The sequence below is a fragment of the Cynoglossus semilaevis genome, chromosome 8 (assembly GCF_000523025.1).
Source record: "Cynoglossus semilaevis isolate Cse_v1.0 chromosome 8, Cse_v1.0, whole genome shotgun sequence".
NCBI classification, from domain to species: domain Eukaryota; kingdom Metazoa; phylum Chordata; class Actinopteri; order Pleuronectiformes; family Cynoglossidae; genus Cynoglossus; species Cynoglossus semilaevis.
In genome coordinates, this window is record NC_024314.1 from 1,610,368 (window position 1) to 1,627,267 (window position 16,900).

Below are 16,900 nucleotides of genomic sequence, written 5' to 3' on the forward strand. Positions count from 1 at the left end.
GACTTGAAAGAGATTTTGAACTAGCTTTCAAGACATTTGATGTGGACACCATTTAAAGGCAGGGAAGTTTGGAAGGAACGAAGCAAAGCCAGAGAAGAACTATGGTTTGTTCAGAAAAAACAAACATACTTGCAGCTGTTTTCACTGTCCATCCTGTGAGAGACGACACATAATCAATATGTCTGGAGAAGCAAAAGTAGGTCGCTGTGGTGCTAGTCAACAGCCACTCCTGATTGAAATCACTCTAGGACATGGCAAATTACAGTGTTTTGCAAAACAATCAGCGGAGAGCCTGGAGTACTGCTGCTAAAATAAATACATAATCTGCATCCTTCAGACCGTTTTGATCTAAAACAACAGTGAAGCACTTCAAAAACACTCCACTCTCCTCCAGTACGGACTTGTCCTTATGACCTTCTGGATCGACTGGCCACTTGACCGCCGTCAATTTGCTGTGTTTGACTCGAGAGATCAACAACCATAAGGTGAAGAGGAGCTGAAAGGTACAGAGAGGAAAATCAGTGTGTGGTTCAAGTTTTCAAAAACATGATTGTCCTGATTGTGGTGCGGCGATGAAGTGATTAGTCCGTAATTGGATTTTCAATGTTGGGCCTTTGTAAAAGAACCATCTGTGACATAACGCAACAAGGCACAGTCTGCTTTGGGTCTCTGAGAATTATTCTCTCAATCAAACATGAAAAATTAAAGCATTTTATCTGTTTTTTTGTTTGTTTGTTTTTTTCATTACAACAAGGTTACCGTCTATCTAAAATGGCTAACTGTAAGAGGTGAGGATCAATTAAATCAAAGCAAAAATCTATTCAACAATTGTCAAGGAAAAAAAAATCAATTAAATGTTGACCAGCTGTAGCCACTCCATCAGTCATTTAGTCGCAAGGATTATTGACTCAATCAATGTCTTAAACTTTGCACAAATGGTAATTTATGGACTGTATCCAGGTAATAAATCACCAATCTATATTCTGTAGAAACGTATGTGACGGACCCAGGGCCCAGTGTGATTTTTGAATCTGTACAGATTAACAACAGACTCTCAGGTGGGTCGCAAGAGGATTTTTCTGGGTCGTCTCTCATCATGTTTCCCAGGAGTTTACGAATAATGTCTATTGACTTGGGTCGCGAAGGTTTGTGACAATAAGATGAGGTGACATCACTACTTGACAAGGAAGAGAGGGTCAGGTTTTTGAAGTCAAGAAATGTAATACAGTATGACCTTAAATAACCTATGAATATGTTAGTTACAACGTTATGATATAATGTTAACCTTTACTAACCCTTACCTCAGGTCATGAACTGGTCTTTGCGGCTTGACTCTCAGTGGCCACAAGGTAACACTATAAAGCATTAAGTGGTTCATGAAACCAGATCCTTGAGACCTGGAGGCAAACTGAAGCCTGGATAAATGGCACCTTCATTTCTAGGTACACACCAGACTACGTCTACATGTGCATCATGAACACACAGTGACCGGAATGGCACCACACTCAGACCACCTGCTCATACATCAGGTCATCTCATAACCCCCATCCTCAACGGAACAAGACAAAAGCAGTCATGTGCTGACTCTGTGTTCCCCTCAGACCTCCAGTCTGTCCTACTGAACTTTATACACACCGTGCCGTGCCAACTGTCACTGGGTCACGCATCAGCCCGCCAGCTTCATAAATCTGTGCCGTGTTAGCAACTTCCTGAACAGTATTCAGAATGTAAAAACACAGGAGCAGACTGGACTTAGACAGAGATCAGCACGGCTGATTATTTTTAATGATTCTATCATTTGTGCAGACTCTCCCCCCCCTTTACACAACAAGGCTTTTCTGGTCCCCTTTAATCCTTCCCCTCTCTCTGCCTCTATGCATAATCCAGTGCTATTTTAAGCAAGGATTTTTTTTTTTACCCAGAATCTGCACTGCTTCTATGCTTCTGCTTCCTGTCTCTATCCTTGTGCTGTGATCCTAACCCCCTGCTGGTTCATCCAGCTCGCATCTAAATCATTTAAAAATGTAACAAGGCAAGGAACACCGTAACCACGACTCCCGCCTCGTAGAAATGTTGCCCTGAACCGAACACATGCACGTCGTCCCCAGATATTGACGGGTGTGCTGTGAAGAAGAAGCTTTAAAGAGGAGAGATTGTTAGGAAGTGCTTATAACTGCTGTCAGGATAAAGAGAGAGAGAGAGAGAGAGAGAGAGAGAGAGGTCGATCTTGTAAAGCGAGTACCAGTAGCTTGACGTTCAGCTTTCTTTGCCGAGACAAAAACCTTATTCGATTAAGTTTGACTACAGAACTAGGTCACAATTGAAGAAATGTTTCTCTCACAATAGTGTAGTTGAAGCCTCCACTAATGCATGCTGGGTATTCGGATGTACAGTAAGTTTCTTCACAAATAAAAACTCTTTCTTTCAATGTGTGCAAATAACGTGTGCATCAATTGGTATTTAAGCAAAGATAACTAGATAGACCGGGCATGGGCAAACTAAGGCCCGGGGGCCAGATGCGGCCCATTCAGCTTTTTTAATCCGGCCCTCCAAATTTTCCCAAATGATATAATTTATTTATATTATCATTATACTTCTGCCTTTTCCCTGCAATACCTACGTTTCCCCAGTAGATGATGTAGAAAATGATAAAAGCATCTGAGCATTTATGCATAACTTTTACATGTCCTTTATCTACGTTCACATGTATAATACTTTACGTTTTCAAGTAGGAACACACACACACACACACACTCACAGGTTTGTGTTCCATCTGACTTTTATTGAGAGGTGTGAGGACCAGGGGGCAGCTAGCCATGCAGAGATCAGGCATGGTAGTGTGCATTAGTGTGGTACTGGCGTTTTACCTGAATACTGATCCTGAGTCAGCGCTAGTCATTGACGGTAAATGTTTTGATAGAGCATGAATGAATCCCTGGCGGACACTCCTGCAGCTGTAATTCAGTTTGAATCTGAATTTTCCATTGTGAAAGCAAAGATACAGTTATACACCGACGTGTGTGTGTGTGTGTGTGTATGAGCAGACACTGGACGTAAGCACGGATTAAAATAAAGTGGAAAAACCCCAGTGGTTGTGCATAGTATTTAGAAAGGTTTGTGCTAAGAGGGCTGAGAGGTGCATTACATACATCTGCAAGGTTGACAAAAAAACAAACAAAACAAAAGCAGAATCTGTATTTAGACTGGAAGTCAGCGCCCCCTTTCTCAACTATTGGGTAGATGCAGTCAACCAGGTCAGAGTGTTGTTCAAAGTCAGTATATATATATATATATATACATATATATATATATAAATATATATATATATGAAGCTTCTTATTAAGGCTATTTACAAATACTGTCATGTCTTTGTCTTTACACTTATTGCTGCGACAAAGGCAGTGTGTTCACTGTGTTCCTGCCTTAGGGTTTGTTGTTACGGAACAATAACGTAGGTGATGGGAGGTGACTTTGCCTATTGCTGCAACAATAACATCTCCACGGTTACCCATAAGTCACCACGTGTGCTGATAAGACTAACACTTAGTTTGGTTATAGCTCGTCCACGTGAATTCTGAGGAAGAAAAAGTGTCAGCGCAGCACTTCTTTCTGCCGTACGATGCTGGGGACGCACCGCCGTATGAAGCTGTACATTAAAAAACACAAAACCCATGAAGCAGGCAGAGTCTACGACGACAGGGAAGCAGCTCGTGGTGATTGATTTCAGAGGTGCATGGAGCAGAGTGAACATTAAAACCAGAGGGTGGAAAGTCAGCGTGACTGAAGGACGTACCGAGAAAGAAGCTCCCCTGAGGTGCACGCAGGACATTCGTCACATCAGAGCCGCGGAGCACGAAAACTCAACTGTAATCTGATCACAGGAGAACAGTCCAAAATAAAGTGTGTGCGTGTGTGTTATGACTTTCATTTGACCAAAGTGGAGCTGTATTGAAATACCTGAATCTCTCCCAGAGAAATCAGCAGAAACGGATTACGAATCTGTAACCCAGGAGAAGAGAGGTGAGGTCTGCAAAATATAAGAGCGGACGCAACTTCATTAACCCAAACTGCTAAAGAACAAAAGATGCTACCACACACAGCTACAGCCTATTACACGCTCACGTCTTGTTGCCACGAACATTGAAGTGCAGACAGTTTGATCAAAAGTTCATTAATATGGGCCTCGACATCATCGCAAATGTCATTACTTTATTGTTGGTTTGTTTTTTTGCAGATAGAAGGCCAGTGGGAATTGGCCAGTGAGGTAACCGGGCTCTCTGCCCACTTAACCCCTTGTATGCAATGCTACATATTTTCTAGTTGTAATAAACCACACTGAGTTCAGTTGTGCTACAGTAGAAAAAACCCCAAAGAAAAGTAGCTGTCGATAAGCCTGCCCTTGTCTCAACCTCTCCGAGCCACTGTGGTCCATTACAACATTGCGTCAGTTGTCCACTCCAGCTGCCTACACTTCTGGAGGAGGTGGCGGTGGTTGGCTGGCAGTCAACCACGTGTTGGGTAAACACTCCTCAGTCAACGTCTCTATCAAAACGAGTGTCACGGAGGAATGTGCTGCCATCAAATCTCCATCAGGTACTTCACCGGGACCAAGCCTCGCTTCTTTCCACTCGTCAGGCGAAGGAAACCGTCGGCCTCTTCGCTCTTCCCCACGCAGATCTGCGGAAGGTCAGGAGAAGAGGGATTGAGGAGAAGAGGAGTTGACAGAAAGACGGCACACACAGGCATTAGAGAGACTGTGAAGCTGTAGCACGCTGCCCTCTGTGACCTGGGGAACATTCCAGATGGATTTGCATATATTTATGACTGCATTTACGGCACGTGTATTCCTCTGTGTGTGTGTGTGTGTGTGTAAATGTGCGTGTGACGTCTGTTCACCTGGGCCTCTTTTACAGTCATCTGCCCTTTGTCTCTGTTGCCATGGAAACCGGCCGTGACCTTCCATACTCTCTCACCGGGCCGAACTCGATGCACAAAGTTGGCTGGGAAAAATCCAACTTTGTCTCTGCTTTTCCCCTGAGAGACAAAGACACGTGCACGAACAAGTGAGCGTTCGCCCTTGGAAAATAGCAAATGACAAACTGATGAATTCAAATGAATGCTAATATTGTTATGATTATTTTATTTATTGCTTGTTATTTTCTAGACTTTTTCTCACTGTGAATTCAGATCATGTTATACATCATTAAACTGCAAACATTTGTTCTGGACATTTCTATATCTAAGCTCTTCATATGTCATTTTTAAAATGTTTTTATTATTCAGAGTAACTTGTTAATTCAAGAATATATTTGCTAATCCGTTAATGAAATGAATATTGTCAACAGGAGTCCAGGATCTGCTGTTTTGCATGTCATCATCGTCTGATAACTATATTCTAGGTATAATTATCCATACAAAGTTTTAATATCATCCTTCCAGAATAACATCATCCAATTAATTAAATAGTCTGTGTTCATCAAAATAGGCCCTTGGGTATTTTTAAATCAAAAAATATTATTTTTATTTATAGTTTTATAGCTTTTATTTGCATAGAAAACAAAGCTAAAGATACTCTGCTGCTTTATTAGACACATGGCTGTGAGCTGTCAGTTTCCTTCAGATGTGAAGTAGTTCTGCCAACAACCACTCCTGCTGTCCTTTAAGAACACCCACAGACTCCTTTGTGTCATTGTCTCTGAACACCTCGTGGAATAAATGAATATCTCTGTCAAGGAAACAGGAAAGAGACATTATTTTTAGCCACTGCCTTTACAGCTTACCTTCCACCAGTCCTCGTTGGAGTCGTCTGTGACTTTAATCCTGTCTCCGGGTCTGAATTCAAAACAGACAAAACACCCCATGAGAAGTCTTGTATTAATACAGGCCACAGTCACACTGTCGGCCATGAACAGACCCCAGACGGGTCTCCAGTCCGCGCTGGGCCACATAAAAACAACAAGTTATAAAAACGCCCCAGAGAACACATCCACGCAGGTGTTTAAATGCCACAGTGTTGGTAATGTCTGCTGTAGGGCAACATTGCTAGCTATCACACAAGGGCATTGGTTTTGCTTACCTAAAATATTGCAATACTTACTTCTCTTGTACTTCTCAAACACAAATAGGGGGCATGGGAAATTGCTGATATTAGCATATTATGTAATACTGTATCCGTAAGAATCGTTATCAATAACGCAATGCCTGGGTTTCACCAAATGACGTGTGCTCTAAAAATAGTTTTGGGGATAAACGGCTGTATATTAAAGTGAAAGTCACTAGATGGCAGCGTTGAAGCTCATTTAATTCATCTCAGACTCAATACAGTGGTTTGTACAGATAAATAAATAAATATTACCAGGCCTATATCGGTATCGATTGATATCGGAATCGAACATTAAGTGTTTGGACAATATCGGATATCGGCAAAAGGTTAATATCAGACATTCTTACATTATATGTCGGGATATATGCAGCTCTATGGCACATATTTATCTCATTGATTTTTTAAATTTGATTTTAATTGCTCCTGATCTACTAGCACTCCATTTGCCATCTATTGGTAGATAGCCACCACTGCTCTAAACTGGCCCAAGGTCAGCTCCAGCACCAGCTCCCCTGCATCCCTGCAAAAGACTAAGCTGGAGATGTGGATGCATGGATGGAATTACAGCTGTTCATGTTGTGCAGATAAATACAGATCAGGTTTGTGAACACTCTCCTGTATTTCTCACAACATAACATAAAATTATACTGCATTAATGAACTGCAAGTACATACGTATATTAATCTTCGACTGCACTGTCCTTGGATCTCATTGAACACAGTACACCGTACACGCAGTACTGAGATCTGATTTAAGTGTACTCCTCTGTCCAGGTGAACACACACTCTAGCTCCAGCTCTCCTCCTGTGTAGGCACATTCTCCAGACCAGTGGTGGGTGTCAAAGCACACTCAGCACTTTCCCACAGCTACAATCGCACTCGGACATTTACGACCGTTACACACTCCCAGGTATCTGTCCTTCTGGACTCCCATCGCGCTCCCTTCTTCCTCCCACCACCCTGAACCTTGTAACCCCCCTGTGATCGTACCGCTGAGAAGACAGATGGTGTGTGAGTAGCAGTAAATTCTAGCCAGGTAAACACGTTGTCCTCTATTGAACAAAATATAAAAGGAGAAGAAAAACCCACCGTAGCTCTAAGTCATCCTTCTCCTGAGGCAGGAACTTGTAGAGAGCCACGTAGGTGTGGATGGAGGGGACGTCTAGTTGTTTGGGTGTCTGACACACACATAAAAAAAGACAGTTTTAGCCACAGTAGGATGAAATGTGTGTGTGTGTGTGTGTGTCATAGGGAAGAGAATGTTGAAGTTCACCGAGAAATTCACCTTCAGACTGACTCTGTCTTCGGAATCAGCTTTCTCACTTTCGGGAGGGGTGAGCACTGGAAAGACGAAAACAAAGATGTGGAAAAAGACGAAGACGTGAAAGACACACATTTGATCACATGGAAAACAGAAAGGAAGGGGAAAAGAAAACAACAAAAAAATGAAGGTGTGCAGAGAGTGAGAGTGAGAGAGAGAGAGAGAGAGAGAGAGGGGTTGAGTCACTTTGCAGCAAACCGAGGCAAGGTTAAGAGAAGGTTATTAACAGTGAAGTGGCAGCAGAACAAACAGAGTTGATCCCTTCTCCTGGGACTGAAGGCAGAAAGGAAAAAGTACCGGGCTAATGCACAAAACCACCTCCACTATAGCACATAACGCTACAGAGATACGAAGTAAGAATGTCTTTTTCTGTTGGATTGGACTTTTTTGCCACTACAGTAGAAATATTTCATTTTTTAAAACTTTATTATATTACCTAGGGATGTCGATATTATCGGTCCGATATTAGCGTATTTTGTAATAGCTGTATGAATCGTTATTGGTTTTTCCTCCAATAATGAAAACCCGATAACGCAATTTCTGGGTTTCACCAAATGATGTGTGCTCTAAAAATAGTTTTGGGGATAAACGGCTGTATATTAAAGTGGAAGTGACTGGATGGCACTGCAGTTCATTTAATTAATCTCATACTCATACAGTTGTTTGTATAGATAAATAAATAAATATTACCAGGACTATATCGGTATCGGTTGATATCAGAATCGGAAAATAAGTGTTTGGACAATATTGGCATATCGGCGAAAATTTAATATCGGACATCACTAATATTATCAAATCTGTGTCTGAACTACAGTATATGATAACATTTTTCCCAACTGTTTGACAGAAAGAAATACATTTATGGTTGGACCTTCTGTCACTTTTTAACCTGACTGACACAGTGATATTGGGCTCAGAGTACTACGATATATAAAGTAAAGGGTATGAATATTTTAGTAATATGGTTCTTCTTACTTCCTGGTATGTGTTCCTCTTCAGGTATGGGCTGGTTTTCTAGTTTGTCTTGCTGTTTTTCTCCCTTGAAAAAAAACCGTCAGAGTCAATATTCTCCTTTGTGATTGACGTCAGCAGAGTTGCACTGCAAGTGGAGGTCGGGGGTGGGGGGGTGTGGGGTCTGCGTCTTTCATACCTCATGACTGGGAGACTCGGAGATGCTGCCGAAGCTGGAACGACTCATCTGAGCCAGCGATGTCCCATAGCGCAGCGCTTCATATACTGGGTCAACAGTGCCGTTCTCGGCTTCTGTACACAGACAGAGGAGGGTGGGAGTGAACGTCACGTGTACAAGTTATAGCTGTGAAATAACGACTGTCAAGCATCAAGGCCTGAGGTCGTCAAGATATCAGCTTTTTGCTGCTGTGATAAATCAATCTGGGCTTCAATCACTCACCCTGAGCAGCAGGAGCCTCTCGGACCACACCCAGGGGATCGATGGTCAGCAGAGGAGAGCTGAAGTTTCTTTTGAAAGCCCCCGACTGCTGGGCCAGAAGTGAGACAAAAGGACGAAAAAAAAAAAGATAAGGGAGAAATCGAATGCTTTTCAAGGCAGAGTAAAGGATAACGCACTGAGGTTTATGAAGGAAATATGAGCCTGTAGTAATAAAAGCTGAGTATAAAACAGCAGTCTAGATGTCATTTCAGTCTAATCGAATTAAATTCTATTTATGAAAATTACACAGATGCAGATAAATAAGTGAGGCTCCTTCAACACTAAAATCTTCTTGTGAGTGTAAAGAAAATTACATTCATTTGAATTGTTTCAGACCCAAACATTTATTTCAAGTATTCTTGTGCTGCAAGCTATGCCAAGATACTGTATGTCTCTGATCTTCTTCAAATGTTGTGGAGTTGATTCGTTTATCCTGTCCTTCGGCTTATTCTAAACTCAAACGTAGTCATGAGTTCAGATGTTCATGTATTATTTTAAAATTTGGGCAAAAAAAATAAAAGTCTAATCAACCAAACATTCACAGCCCCCGAAGTACCACCCTGAGGTTGCGGACCCTATATTGAAGACCTGCAGAAGACGACATTGATTTTGTGACAATTAAATATACTTTTTAAAATTTTTTTTTTCTTTTCTATCCAAGTCGTCTGTTGTGCGGTGAGGTAAATCAAAGGCCAAGTTCTGCCGTCCGCACTTCTCCTGAAAGTACTGTGATCAGCTTTAAGATGTGATTGGGTTTCCTTATTTAGCAGCAGAACTTTCTTTAGCTCCAGTACATGACTAATCATCAGGAGATATCAGAGTCCTGTTTGGACGGTGACACATCTGTTGTTGTGCTGCAAATAGAAACAGTTTTTAAAGATACTATCTCAGCTTCACTTGTCCGCTGTCATCTGTTTCATCATGAGATACGATATGAAAGCGATTGCATCGGATGATTGAATTTAATATGCGAGTCAATTTCTGTCCTCCAGGGTTCGGACCGTCTTCATTAGAAGATAAAAAAAAAGCAGCTCCTACAGATTTGGGTGCTGTTCGGTGCTGGCAATGTTCTCTCCTCAATTCCTTAATGGATAATACATTTTCCAATGTTAAAAAAAAAGAAAATGCAGCGTCACACGCAGTGGCCTCTGCTGGAAATGTGCAGACAGGTAAAAGGTACCTCAAAGACTGCAATGCGAGCAGTTACAAAAGCAAGAGCTGCAACTTTTTAGAACGTTTTCATTAAGTTTTTAATAAAAACTAAATCTCCAGGGTTTTAGGGCGAACTAGCTGGTATTTTCAAAATAATAATATTAAAAAACAGATTATGCATACAACAAAAATCTTTAAATGTATACTACGTTATACTTATTTGATGCCTATTTCACTTAAAAAACCATTCAACAGATGTATTTAAACCAACTGAAAACTCTTGTCTATTTACCACAAGTATTATTGATTGACTTCAGCCATATTTAGTTCTCCAACACAGACCTATAACCAAGCATCCGTTTTTAAAACCTATTTAATGATTATTTATGCTTTATTGTTTTGCTCTTCACGCACTCCGCAGGAAACAGGAAATAGAGCTAATCTGTAGGTAGACTCGTTAAATCCCATCTCTTGGTCAGATTACGTGAATTAACGAGCGACAATCGGCCTCATCTCCTCCGCCGGTGCTGCAAACGGAGACAAAGTGAGCTGCTCTGGACTGAAGCCGAGACTCGTGATTTCATCAGCGTCGCAGACCTTCCCGTTCTCATCAGATAGCCCGACACTTCCTCTCTAATTACATTTCATTCTATGGGTGATAGTGAGCGCGCATTACGGGATGATGGTCTCATGCATCGGAAAAGAGATTGTTTTACTCCCTGCCCTGTAAAGATCCGGAGAATGTAAGAAAAAGTCCGTGACTGCTGGACTAAAAGTTCGGCTACTGACCGCGTGTTTCCCTGCCATGGCTGTTATTTTTGTGTGCAGCTCAGCAGACGCTCTCATTTAATCAAACTATAATGAGTCTTTACGTTTCTTTTACATTGATTAGCCATTTTAATGCGAATGCTCCTTTCTGCCAGCACCAAACTTCCCTAAAGCCAAAGTCCACTGTCCTGCTGTTTGAACACAAAAGGTTTAGATCAGAGTTCCTCGTGGTTCCTGTCTCAACGTCTAATCCATGCTTTGATGAGTATGCAGTGATCGGAAAAGGACGCCGTCCAAAGGCCCGTTGGGAGCACACCGTGTCACATCCTCCAGGGATGTAGAGAGCATCAAACACACTGAATTTCCCATTGAATTAGCCAGAGCAGTTGGTAAAGAGAGACATTGATTTTACAATCGAGTTGCAACGGGAGGAGAGGAAATGTAGCAAGAGAGAGGAAGAGAAAAGAGGAAGATACTGGACTATGACCATTAAAACTCCACTGCCTGTTCTCCTCCTTTACACTCCATTGTAGCCTTTTATGACGCCTGCACCCATTTGCTGCATCCTAGTCATTTTTTGCAAAGCGTCAGTCAATCCACATTCCATTTATAGCAGTGGTGCTTCTGGTGCTTGCCGCTTTGAGTAGGGATTTATTCTCCGTTAGCACGATAGAGGCTTTGAGGCTAAGCATATAACCGGGACTAAGAGCGATGCCAAGAGACCGAAAGACAATTACAGCATCCAGAGGCTGTTGTTTTTAATTCTACTGGCAATACGTTCCGGTTCTGCCTCAACACGGTTAAATTCCCATAATTATTTTTAAAAAACACATAAAACACAAAAATGTGAAAACAACAAGTTTAAACAATACAAATAAGACAGTAAAGAGTTACTAATACTTCAAGAGACAATAGAACATCAAACATTTTGGACTATGTTTAAGGATGTCCGATAATATCGGCCGACCAATGTTATCGGCCCGATATTAGCATAATAATATAATATCTGTAAGAAACGTTGTCAGTTTTCCTCCGACAATGAAGGAACCGTTGTCAGTTTTCCTCCGACAATGAAGATGTTTTATTATTTTTAGTGTGCCCTAAAAATAATTTTGGGGAAAAACGGCTGTATGAGAAAGTGAAATCCACTAGATGGCAGCAATGCAGATTATTTTATTAATCTATTTTATTTTGTTAATCTATGGTACCAGCAACTCATAAAGCGAAGAAAACATGGGCTTGTTTTCTGATCGTAAAGTCAGTCTCTAGTGTTCATACCTTGCCATTGCAGGGAAGCTGGGAGAGCTCCGACGAGCACCAGAGGTGGGCAGCGAGTTTGCAGGCCTTGCATCGCAGCCCCTGCTTGGAGTTTCCTGTAAAAGGTAAAAATCTAAGTTTTAATCTTACTTTGAAATTTTCTGACATGGTTAAAACAAATGTAAAAAGATTTTTATTTTTTACTACGTGATGATACAAGTGAAGCTGAAGATATAAAAATGTGTTAAACATTAGTGTCAAACGCTGCTCATTCTTCCACTGCTGGTGCCCTATTTCTTGCAGAAAGTGGGTCTTTGCACCTAAAGAACTAAAGAAGGCCACTGCAGAGATGGTGGCGGCAGCTGAGATCAGCTAAAATATGGAAGGAACTAACTACACTCCACATTTTGCAGGTGACGCCTAATTTAGTCTGTAGGACTGTTGTCGGGTCAAAGGTCGGAAAAGCGGTGACCCTGAGAACCTGCTGAAGATGCCGAAGGGATCATAAAATAAAAAATAAAAAAATCAATGCGTCAGCTATTATTTATCTTGCAGCTGATACGTTTTCTATAACATCAGTTCTAATGATTAGTCTTAAAATATAAAGAAAAAAAAGATGCCTCCATCTGAACCAGCTGGCAAAGTTCAAGGAGAAAATAGTATTGTCAACTCGTGGTATTTTTGGCAACCTGAAATGATTTTTTTTAGACACCCAGACGTCTCAACCCAGTGTAGTGATAATTGGACCAGGGATGTTAAACATAAGGCCCGGGGGCCAAAAACTGGCCCGCTAGGCAGTTCAATCCGGTCCACTTGATGAAATTTGAAATAAAAAAATACACAAAAACTCCATGTTCAGGATATTTTTTGTAACATTATATTTCATTAAATATAAAGAATAATAAATATTTAATATACTTTGTAGACTTACCATGGATCATGTGTTTGCATCGCTGGCAGCTGGTGGACCTGCGAAAGACGTGCTCCTGAAAACAGTGGGTCTTCAGTGTCTGCACCGGCTGGGCCTGGGTCTTTGGCTGAGTGTTTGGAGTGACGGACAGCGAGGGGCTGATGGCGGAGGACTGCGACGACAAAGACGGGTTGGGACTGACGTTGGGGGACAGGCAGGGTGAGTGCTCGTACATGGGCGCGGCCTCAGGGAAGCAGGGAGGAGTCGGTTGAAGTGGGGCGGTGGTGATGACAGCCGGGGGCTGGCGGGGGTCGCTGTTGCTGCGCTGGAAAAAGTTGTCCACGCTTTTGCTGCGCATGACCGACTTGAAGGAGAGGGAGCGCTTCAGTCTCTGCAACTGAGACAAAAACAAACAAACAAACATGTCAGTGGTTTGTTCCTACATGTGTATGATTAAGGAATATTCCCAGGATGTGCGAAAATTATCATTCCTCAAAGACTTGTTTGCATTTTTTTTTTCACAATCCAAATCAAAATTATCTTCCCTCTTGTTCTGCTGACATTGTCTCTTTGATAAAAAAAACCCCCTGCAGATTCACGGGTTTAGGTTCATCCGTTTGGTTTTAAACCAATGATGGGCAACGATTCAGCATTTCAGACGTGCTAATTTGCATTACGTTCTTCAAATTATTTGAAACGATCACATTTTCATTTGCAAAATTTGAGAAAGAATTCAAACGTAGTGCATAGTCAATTTTGAAGTACTGCGACCAGACAGGTATTGAAAAATATTTTCTCAAGCATAAGTATTTCCTTTACACATTAGCATTCAAAAAGCAACTTGCTAGTCACATTTGAAAATAATTAAGGTATCGAGAAAACCTAGTAATATAGGTCTAATACAGTGTATTGTGGAAAAACAAGGTAACCTCGGAGTTCAACAAAACCAAATACTTTGATATATTTGATGAACACTGTAAACTAGGGCTCAAACACAAATGCAGAATTACAGAAACTACAGTCTAATCTTGTAAACAAAATGTGATTAAAATAAACAGTGAGGCCTCACTTGATAACAACTTGATCAACTCACCATCGTCTCTACTCTCCTGCAGGAACAACACTGTGTCTCTCGTCCTCTAAAAGGAACACGTTTGAGAAGCTGTGTGCACAGTTCAGGAGAAAAACAGAACTTTCCTGGCCTCCACCCTCTCTCTCTACACACACACACACACACACACACACACACACACACTCCCATCTACCCTTGCCCTTGAAAGCTGGCCTTTGATCTCCAATCCCTCCCCCTGTTCTCCTCTCTTCTTCCTTCCACTTCTTGGATCCACCCAATCAATACACCTTAAAATTCCCATTTGATTAGTTTTATTGAGCGCCCTCTACCTTCACGTTTGATCCGGGCAGTGATGCATGGCAAACACTGTGTTTATTGTTGGCCCAGCCTGCTTCTATTACCCACATGCTTGGCATCGCCACCTCTGGCAACAATAAAGCGGGACAGATAATGACAAACAATTACAGGGACTTGATGGTGCCCCCCATAGAGTAATTATAGCCACCGCGGACCCAAATGTCTGGTATAAGAGGACAGGGATGAAATAGGTGCGACTGAATAACTGCCTCTCGTCTCTTGTCCCACAAGAGGGACAACTGCAGCATCTGTACAGCTGACTTAGAAAGTCAAGACAGGGATGTCAAGATACACTGATCAAACTGTTGCCCACAGGTAAGAGTACAACTTCATGGCGTTATTTAAATGTTCAGCTACTGCATGTGTAAGACGACAGTGACCTCATCATGTGCACTGCACCTCCGAGCGCTGAAATCAGCCCCCGTAGCCATCTGCAGTCTTTGGCAGAAAATGTGGTCAATAAAATCGAGCAGGTTCCTCTTTTTCTTCTTAAGGCTGCGGCTTCACACATGCCAATTAGTCTGAGTGATGAAGAGACCCGTCTCTGTTGACCTATTAGCGAGGGCCGCTCATAAATGTTGTCTTCTGGGAGCTGAGTCCATGCTTTCCTTAATGGCTCTCTCTTGGCTCGACCAGTGGCCCATTCAGTAATGGATGTTCCTCTCTATTAGATTTCTAACTTCACTGACTTTGTTCATCTTCCTGCCTCTGAAAGACCGCCTCTGTTTACTCTGCTGTGGAACACACACCACTGGTAATCCATCAGGTCAATGAAGCGCCTCCAGCTTTTACAGCAATTAAAGCAGCGACGATGAAACGAGCGTGAAGACACAGCAACTCTACGCTTTGATTTCAAATAAGTTTGACAAGCCACCGCGAAGATGCACAGTAATGACCAGAATCCAACAACTCTATAACACTTTACTGAGTTATATTAGGAGTATATACTTATATAATACAGAAAAATGTCTGGAAAAATATGATGGAACAATAATGGAATAAAAATATAAAGAATTGACTTCATTTGTTTTCTGGTGTCTCAATATACAGAAAGGTTTCTTTGGTAAAAATTAGGGACTATTAATTAACAATTTATCCATTAATCATCATAAATTCCGATCCCAATTAATCACAATCTACTTTTATCACTACTAAACTTCTAGTAGTATATCTTTCTGACTCGCTTGTCCTAAAATTGAACAGGGGCGGGTCAGGAGCCGATAGATGGAGCGTTCGTGTGAACTAAGATAAATAACATGTAAAAGTCAGGCATAAAGGCTAAAATTTTAAAAAGTTTTTATCATTTTCTCCACCATCTATTGGGGAAACATGGGTATTGCAGGGAAGTATAATGATAATATAAATAATTTATATAATTTGGAAAAGTTTGGTGGGTCGGATTAAGTAGCTGAACGAGCCACATCTGGCCCCCGGGCCTTAGTTTGCCCATGCCTGCTCTAAAACAACTCTGACTGAATCCATTTGTTGAAACCTGAATTGCCTACATTGCCAGTCTAAACACATGAAGATGCCATTTGTCAGCTGGAATTCACAACCAGATGTGCTGAATTTCAAGAGCACAAATACACCATACGTTTCAGCCGTAAAGACTGACAAACAGCTGTGCCCCAACAGGCGAGAACAAAAGGAGGAAAGGGATAAAGGAAGACTGATGGTTGTTGGCCTGTCCCGCTGCTTGTGTGGGCAGATAAAGTCACCGTTTACAGAAGAAAAGCTTTTTCTGAAATGACCTTTTTTTTATTCATGTCACAGCTGTTTGTCTTATTATTATCAACAGACTGAAGTGACACAGATCAGAGTCAACAATTGCTGTTGGTGATGAGACTTTTGTGTCCACAAACCTGGTCATGGAACATAACCTGATCCGTCAGGGACGGACTGCACACAGGTGACAAGATAAGACGGAAATACTGAGATACATGAACCCCCCCGATTTCTATACATCATATAGAAATAACGCCTACTGAGACACCGTCACATCGTACATCATATAGAAATAACGCCTACTGAAGTATGATTTGTTCACCTACACATTAGAGCTGAGGAAAGTTATCCTGCAGATATCTGAAAGAAATGTTCAAGTGTCTACAAACTAAGGCCCGTGGGCCAGTTTAAGTCCCAATGACTGCTGAGATTTGCTCTAAAGATATTTATGGGGATAAACCGCTGTATATTAAAGTGAAAGTCACTAGATGGCAGCATTGCAGCTCATTTTAATTAATCACATAGTGATACAGTGGTTTGTACAGATAAATAAATAAATATTACCAGGCCCATATCAGTATTGGTTGATATTGGAAATATCAGCGGAAAGTTAATATCGGCCAACCCTAGTTTTTAAATCCAATAGAACACGGGGTGGAAGAGAAAAGGAGATGTGACCTTGTTCCTGGTCATAAAAATTCTGCACAGTAGAGAGAGATGTTTGGTGAAGGCTTCTATAAATAGGCTGTTGTTGGACTGCCTGGATAAATTAATGATTAAAGTGT

The 16,900-nt window shown here is 41.5% G+C and overlaps 1 protein-coding gene across 1 annotated transcript in view; it reads right to left on the minus strand.

Moving 5' to 3' along the window:
• Positions 1-2,772: 2,772 nt before the first annotated feature.
• LOC103381477 (SH3 and cysteine-rich domain-containing protein 2-like) overlaps positions 2,773-16,900 on the minus strand; it is an 18,316-nt gene continuing 4,188 nt past the window's right edge. Inside the window, exons 2-11 of the mRNA XM_008313824.3 lie at positions 12,983-13,358; positions 12,073-12,167; positions 8,836-8,920; positions 8,575-8,687; positions 8,400-8,463; positions 7,389-7,444; positions 7,193-7,281; positions 5,781-5,832; positions 4,897-5,034; positions 2,773-4,677 (exon numbers count right to left, since the gene is read on the minus strand). Coding sequence (XP_008312046.1) covers positions 4,579-4,677; positions 4,897-5,034; positions 5,781-5,832; positions 7,193-7,281; positions 7,389-7,444; positions 8,400-8,463; positions 8,575-8,687; positions 8,836-8,920; positions 12,073-12,167; positions 12,983-13,358 — 1,167 coding nt within the window. The 3' untranslated portion in view covers positions 2,773-4,578. The remainder of the gene's footprint in view (positions 4,678-4,896; positions 5,035-5,780; positions 5,833-7,192; positions 7,282-7,388; positions 7,445-8,399; positions 8,464-8,574; positions 8,688-8,835; positions 8,921-12,072; positions 12,168-12,982; positions 13,359-16,900) is intronic.